The 8,649-nt window shown below is 33.4% G+C and overlaps 1 protein-coding gene across 1 annotated transcript in view; it reads left to right on the plus strand.

Annotated features, from left to right (window-relative positions):
* LOC118742393 (sodium-dependent nutrient amino acid transporter 1) overlaps window positions 1-8,649 on the plus strand; it is a gene marked incomplete in the record, with an annotated part of 80,442 nt that overhangs the window by 57,424 nt on the left and 14,369 nt on the right. Inside the window, 1 exon segment of the mRNA XM_036474442.1 lies at window positions 2,278-2,581. Within this exon segment, the coding sequence (XP_036330335.1) occupies window positions 2,278-2,581 (304 nt within the window).

The following is an 8,649-nucleotide window of genomic DNA, read 5'->3' on the forward strand; positions in this document are numbered from 1 at the left end:
GGAAAGTGGGCGTGGCACTTCCCATACAAATTGAAAGTCTCATATCGATTATCTCTGGAACCTCTTATGCTAACGTCCCGAAATTTGACACAGCAAAATATGTTGTCAATGCCGTACTTATGGCGAATAGTCGTAGATTTTGGAAAAGGGGATGTGGCACTGCCCATAAAAACTGAAATTCTCATATCGGTTATCTCTGGAACCACTTATTATAAGGTAATGGAATTTTATACACCTACATTTATACACATATAAAAACGCAAAAATCATTGAATTGGGGATCATTTTCTCCCAGATTTTAAAATCGCATTGAATTTTTGTTGTTTTTTGCAAAAGTTTTTAGAAGGATCCGTGTGTTTGTCTTCCGATAGGTGGCGCAGGGATTGAGAGCTATCTTAGAAAATCATATGTATGATTAGATTTGTTTCACTTTTAGAACACATATTATTAACATATAATTTGGTGTAATTTGGTAGCCCAGTCGTATGATGGAAAAATATTGGGCTTTGGCCTAGTCTTTACAAAAGCCCGTGTGAAACCGCCGTTACAGAGTGAAATATTATCTTGGTTTACAAAGATACTTTCTCAACCGTTAACGATTCTGATGACACTTTCTTTTCATTGACAGCTAAACTTACAAAAAACCTTACATATTCACAATAATAATTAGATTAAGAAATAATAGAGCGGGAATAAAATTGTTACTGAATCAGGTTTCAATACAAGTACTTTCTTCCGATACCTACTCAGTACTCGGTTTAAAAGTATCGGTACCAAAATTACTTTGTATTGGGCGAAAAGTATCGAGCATGTACTTGTATTTAGTAGTAGCGTTTTGTCCCTAGAGGAGACTTGGTAGAATTAGCATTAGTTAATCCGGTGTTAATGTTCATAATTCGATTTTAAGTTTTCCTGTAAATTCGCTATAAATTATGCTGGTGGACTTCAAAATAGAAATTCGCATAAAGGAGTTAGTAATGGTGACAGGTAAATTACAAAAGTGTATGAAAAAAGATGTCGAATTTCGACAACTGGGCGATACTAATTATTTTATGTAGAACTACCAACCTACCAATAGGAAACATCCTACGGGCTTTGTTAAGAAACACCCAAAAACGGCAACACAGCCCACTAAGCAAATTGATTAACAAAATTTTACTCAACAAATACTAACCGTTGAGGTCTAAATTGAGATAACTCTACCAAACTCGGTGCTCACTTCCCATATAAAGGAGATATTTATTTTTGTAATTCCTTCGATTCAGCTACTTTTCACGGGCAGCCAAAAAAAAATTGTATGATTTGATAATGGTTTTATGATTATTCAGTAATCCAATGCATTTGTAAATCGCGTACACAAAAATATTTGGTAAAAAATTCATAAATTACGAGCTTATCATGTACAGTTTCTTAAAAAGTTCATATTTTCGGTTTTCGATGACTATTCAAAAGCTTTCATGCATATATACATACATGCATATGTATGTACATTAGGGTGGACCAAACAAACATAGGAAAATCAATGTTTTTGATTACGCACGAACAGCTCAACGGATGTGTTTACTTTTTTTCAATCTACTCGATTATTTCTGTGGTAGCGGCAAAAAAAATTAACAGGGTTGCCAGATATTTGAAAATCGGAAATTATTTAAAGGTTCAATAAAATAATTAAGTTTATTCATCAATACTAAAAGCGTTTCAACGAGGTTAAAAACATTTTTGTACGGGGTTGCCGCCTTTCTAAAAAATACAGCAACGGTTATTAAAAATGTAAGCTTATTTTATACCACAATATGGGTATCAAATGGAGAAATAATCGCGAAGAATGAAAAAGTAAATACATTCATTGAGCTGTTCCTGGGTGATGTGGTTATAAAAACCTAAAATAACAAATTTTTGTATATAACAGATCGGTTATTAAAATACACCCAGAAAAATTTTTAAGTTAAATAAGCACACAGTTCTTTTTTTAAGACTTCTGAAGTGAAATAGTCTTATTCGATCAAAAAATATTTATTTCTAACGATTTTATAGCAACTCTACGAAAAAATGTATTTTCCCCAAGAAAGTACATGGGAAATTTCAAAGCCCCGGCTGCGCGGGTAAGTCTTAATCGATTTTAAAATAATAAAAAAATGTGCCTCCTTATTTTTGATATTCTTCTGTTAGGGGTGTGACTGGAGGAAAAAAATGTTGAGCCACCCTAATGTACATAGGTGCATACCATTTACAAACTTATTTGCTATTGAATTTGTATATCTTATTAAATTTACATAGAAAACGCGGGACACACACCAGCTTCGCAACCACTCTGCCACTGCCGAAACTGTGGGTAAAAACCGAGATACCTGGACAAATGACATTGAGTTCCTCATGTCTTGCATTGCACTTTCCGTGGGTTTAGGCAACGTTTGGCGTTTTCCCTTCACTGCACTTGAAAACGGCGGAGGTGCATTCGTCATTCCCTATATTATAGTATTATTTTTAGTTGGAAAACCAGTTTATTATATGGAAATGCTGCTGGGACAGTTCTCAAGTCGTGGAAGTATCAAAGTATTCGATTTTTCTCCTATAATGAGAGGTAAGTTCCTTAAATTCTTTGCATATTTACATACATTAATGTGAACATATTGACAAATTTATGTACATATATATAGAATTGTTAATACAAAATCATAAATACTCTTACATGGAAATGTTTACGAGAACAAGGCCTCAGAGAAAACTTAGTAGTCTAAGATCGGAATAAGGCACGACTTTCACCCATCTGTTTAATGGATGAAATCCATTTTGTACGAAATTTAACGTGGTAGGAAATAATTTTCGAGTGCATTGGCTGAAAAAATCCTGCAAGGATATTTTTAATTAAATATTCAATAATTATTATTTATTTTTCAATTTGCACTCATTTGTGCACTTTACAAAAGGTGAGAGTCGTGCCTTATTTTACTATAAATACGGTGACCATCCGTCCTGTATTATACGGGATAGTCCTCTTTTTTGACGCATTGTCCTGGCAATTTATTTATTTTATACGGCCACCAATAGTTCTGTATTTCTTTTAATGTCCTGTATTTGTTCCGTATTCGGAGTTCCACACCTTAACAGCTCATTAAAATGACATTCCTATGAACAAGCTTTATATCTATGGTATATGCACTTGCAACCTTCACTTTATTAAACCAAAGTTGAATCAGCAACAAAACTGCATACTCATACTGTTTCTAAGAAATCGAATAAAAAAATTTAAATTTTGATGAACATTTTTTGAAGTTCGATTAGTTTGATTTTTGTGAACTCTGTGCAAGCTTTGAACTTTTATGCACGTGGTTTTTGTTAAAGATAGAACCATTTTCTATAAAGCATGAAATTCTGCACGCATTTCACGCTATAAACGTTCATATCTGCCGCAACAACGAGCAGAAAAATTGAAACATATCAATTTTCTTCATATGTACGTGTATGCAGACCTAGAATTTGGTGTGCACACCCGTCTATACATCATGAGACGGTATGCCATACTTGACATGTACTACAACCAAGTATACTTTTGTATTTTCTGCAAAACTAGAGGGAGCTGGGAGACCAGCTTGTCCCTGTTCCTAGATGATAAGACCTTCACTTTTCCAAAGCACCCTCTCGCGGGGTTTAGGAGAATTCGTTTTGCAGCCTGTTTAATTGATAGATGCAGTGGCTCGAGTTCCAGAATTACCTTCAGATTTTGAATGTTGATGAGAGTTTGCCTAACCTTTATTCGAGTAGTCTTGGAAGCCCATATGTATATCGTACGACCAACGTAGTACATCGATCTCAGGATCCTTGGAGTGCATCCGCAGGATTTTCCCGCTACACCTTTACACACCATTTGCGCTATGATAGCATTGTAGCCAGTATAAGTCCCAGACACTTCAGTTCTGTGGCGACACCCTCCGCGATCCCATCCAAAATCAAGTTCCTCATCCCCTTAAGAATTCTGTTTCTGGTGTAGGAGACGCTGCACGGTGCACTTTGTTAGGGGTGTGAGTGATAAAAATAGGTACAAATACATACATATAAACAAATTTTATGAAATATTTATAATTGTGATATTGTGATAAAGACCTAAAAAAAAAAAAAAATCTGAATTTTCCAAATTTGATTTCGATTTTGCTCTGTCTACGTTGGTTCGAAAGATATTTGACTTAAACGTCAGCTAAGTTTAGTCAAAATCGAAAAAATGGTTTCAGTGATGAACATTTTGATTTTATTTGAAAGACACATTAATTATTTATTTAAAGTAAGTTTTTTCTTAGATTTGTATTAATATAAGTTCGTTCATTTTTGTGTCGCTAATCAGTGGCGTAGCCAGGGGGGTGGGGATTTGGGGGGATATATCCGCCCCCTTGAACTACAATTATTTACTTTTGAATTAATAACACAATACTATTTTATTCCTCTGATTTAAATTTTTTTTATTTCAGACGGATGACAAATTATCTTTTAATGAATATATGAGAAGTCCACTTGCAAACAGCGTTATGTGATTTTATAAAAGTAAACCATAAATTAAAAAAAAACGTCTACGACAACAAGTAACATCCGAACTATATCTTTTTTTATTACCTGAAAATTTGGATAAATAAGAGCCTAATACCATTAAAAAAAAATAAAATTGCAGTATGGTAGATTTGCAAATTTTATATTTAAAAATTTAATATTGCAAGTTTTGGAACAGTAACTTTTACATAGCTAGCTTTTTTTAGCTTTTCGCTTTCTCTCCTCTAGGAAGATTGGTCTGCTTCTTTTTTGCGACCTCTTCCACTAGGCACCGAAACTACCACGTTTTCTTGCAGTTTTCTAAGTTCATACGAAGAGGAGACATTTGAAAGTGTATAAAAAAGTATTATAGCGATTTTTGCAAGAGTAGTTAAAATTTCATGCTATTTTTTTCAGAATATAGAAAAACTAAAAATCTAAAAAAAAATTACATAGCGCACTTTGCAAGTGGACTACTCAATTGTTGAATGTGCTATCTTATTTGTCCCTTCTTTTTATACAATTAAGGAGCGGCTGAATGGTTTAACGATGTTAGCGGTACATAATGATGTGCCGATTGCAACACAAGAAGTAATTGAAAAAAATGTGTGTTAAGCAACGAAGATTAAAAATCGCTTTATAAGTAATAAGATTTTGTAGACTTGTACATAAATAAATGTAAATCGATACGCGTAAATATATAATATATAAATATTCAGATATATTCAATGTGTAAAAACTGAAGTGTATACTAACGAAACTTCTACAAAACAAAACTGGACTACACTAATTAATTAAAATGGTGTAGTAATTTAATTTTTTAAATTTAAATAAAGCATGAATTTCCCAGGGAATAACCGAGTATACAAAAAATATATAACGGTAGAAATGGCACATACATACATATATGAAAGAATGCCCACAGGCGACGCACTATAGGCAAAACACGAGTTTTTTTTCAAAATCGTAGATCTTCGCTTAGAAAAGAGATAATGGAATGCAGCATTTAACCCTTTAATGCAGAGTCTGTCATATATGAAACGCTTTTTAGCCCTTTCAAGGCAGAGGAAAAAGGTTCTCAATATGCTTTTGAACATGCTTTTTCTCATGTTGACGTAGATATTAATCGTAGAAAATTTCTCCATAGTAAAATAATAAAAAATAAAAAAATAAATTAAAAAATAAAATTAAAAAAATAAAAATATTAAAAATAAAAATAAATAAATAAAAAGTACGTTGAAAACATATTGAGAACTATTTTGCCTCTGCCTTTAAAGGGTTAAAAAGCGTTTCATATATGACAGACTCTGCATTAAAGGGTTAAATGCTGCACTTTCGTAAAGATATCGACCAGTAAAACCATTATTGTTATATATATTTTTTTGTGAAAGCTGATAGTTTACGAGTTATTAGAGTTTAAAGGTAGCTTTTCTTTTTCCAATCTGGCCACTAGGGTACAGCATCCAATGTCCCAAGAATCGAGACTTAAGATAAAATAAAGAGAAATCTTTCAGAAACAGTGCTAATGGTGTATTAAATATAGTGTTTTCTAGTGGAATGAGAACCAAAATCCAAAATTAAAAGAGTGACATTTTGAACGGTATTTTGAGGGTTAAGTTATTGTTGTTGTAACTTCTCTATAGTTTTCCTATATTATATGATCATTTATATTCACGATAAAAAAATTGTCATTCCATTATCTCTTTTCTAAGCAAATATCTACAATTTTGAAAAAAAAACTCGTGTTTTGCCTATAGCCATTGTGTATCACAACTTTAAGTTATCGATGCAAATTTTTTTAAGCCCCCCCTTCGCCAAATCCTGGCTACGCCACTGTCGCTAATAAAAGGCTTATTTGATGCATTTTTCAGCTTTACCTAAGCTAGAACTAGCCTAAAAAGTTATTTATACAGACGTCTACTATGAAACAGCCTAAATAATTACAAACTATATAAACTAGCTGTGAGAAAGTTCGGGTTTTCATCAAAAAGTCTTATAATTTTAGGGAGAAAAAATTGGATTACGTTTGCCCTTAAAAAAAATAAACAGGAATCTGTGAGAATTTAATCATAAAATAGTGCGGGTAAATAAATTCGAATATATGTGTATACATACGCAGGTTTAACCAAAATGCTCATTTAATGAAAATATTGTTGATATCTTCTAATCACATTACTTCGACACAATAGGGGTATTCCCTGAGTCTTGCAAAGCCCTTGCACGGTGTACAGATTGTACGGTAAAAACCGGTTTTCGTATGGGACAGCTTTGCAACCCGTAAAAAAACGGGGAAAAAAGTGGCAGCAGATCTTGAAGATCTTTTGGTACAAATATTTTTAAACCACTTTTATTGTTTTTCAAAGCCCTAATTTAAAAATTAATATTCTTGTATTGTCACTTATAGTTACGGTGACCATCCGTCCTTTATTATACGGGACAGTCCTCTTTTTTGACCCATTGTCCTGGCAATTTATTTATTTTATACGGAACGCCAAATGTTCTGTATTTTTTAATGTCCTGTATTTGTCCCGTATTCGGAAGCCTAATTAAAATGACATGCCTATGAACGAGTTTTAAGTGATATTGGTGTATGATCGTAATTTTCTCCATAAACAGTTCTTATTTTCTAATCCGTGTTTCGATTCGAGGAATACATACAGTGATCAAATTATAAATTAGAAATCGATATTTTAGCAAAATTCGGCTATTTTTCCTTAGTATATTTAATGGCTATTATTTTTTATGAAAGTAAAGCCCTTTTCCTAACAAAAACCATATAATATTGTTTAGGTGCGACTGCTAACACCAGGTGCCATAATTCATGCTATGTGCTGCTGCATGTCCAAAAATTTCCTTCATTAAATTAATGAAATTTTCGCACATGCACTTCTCAACTGCCATGTAATAAAACTTTTTAAAGCTATAATTTGATGGCAGTTCAAAGTATGCTCGGCCTAGTCTAATGCATCCTTGGACAACTATCCGGAGCATTTTGCGGACTCTGCATGGTGGTAAATTAACTTTACCATTGGCCACAGTGCCTACCCACTTATTACTTAAATAAATAACCGATGCTCGGCCTAGTCTGATGCACCCTCCAGACAATGCTTCCGGAGCCTTTTGCGGACTCTGCATGACTTACAATCTTGCAAAGATGGTAAAAGAACTTTACCATTGGCCAGATTGCCTACCCAGAATTTTTGCACCAATAAATATTTCTTTTATATAAATACATACATGCAAACATAATGATCTCCCTTCTCACTGAGTTATTCAAATACCAAAAATCTAACTTTGTGCAAAAAGCTATAAAAATTAATTCTGCAATGTTTCACCAAAATTTCAAACTCTTTAACTAGAATCTTTAGAAAAAATTTGGTTTGCAGTTTTGTACCTCATTAAAATTGTGTATAATAACCAGGGCCCGGATTCTATGGCACTAAAAATTAAAAAAATGGCAAAAGTAAAATTCAAAAAAGGCAAGTTAAAACTGCAGTAATACAATATGAAACAAGTAAGAACATCTGAAAATTTTACTTTAACAGATTACTGCATGTGAAGAAATTTATATATTTACAGAATACATAGATAGAGGAGATACATCTATATATATAAAATTCAAATTATGTATGTACCTATAGACACACTTGGCTCCTAAACGAATAAGCCGATCGTAACCAAATTTTACACACGCACTGGATATCTTCCAGGGATGGTCACAGGGTAAAAAATATTTTGATATATAAAGGGGGCGTGGCCCCAAAACGTGGACCCGGGTAACCTTAGGATGTATTTGTTTAATATGGGTATCAAATTAAAGCTGTTCATGAGTGCTTTAAGATAGAGCAATTTTCATATAGCTGGGTGACTAGGGTCTCGAGATATAGACCAAAATGTGGACCTGGGTAACCTTGGGTGTATTTGTTCAATATGGGTATCAAATGAAAGCCGTTCATGAATGCTTTAAGATTGAGCACTTTTCATATAGCTGGGTGACTAGGGTCTCGAGATATAGACCAAAACGTGGACCTGGGTAACCTTGGGTATATTTGTTCAGTATGGGTATCAAATGAAAGCTGTTCATGAATGCTTTAAGATTGAGCACTTTTCATATAGCTGGGTGACTAGGGTCTC

This window comes from Rhagoletis pomonella, unplaced genomic scaffold (genome assembly GCF_013731165.1).
Source record: "Rhagoletis pomonella isolate Grant_MI unplaced genomic scaffold, Rhpom_1.0 Rhpom_scaffold_00007, whole genome shotgun sequence".
Lineage (NCBI taxonomy): Eukaryota > Metazoa > Arthropoda > Insecta > Diptera > Tephritidae > Rhagoletis > Rhagoletis pomonella.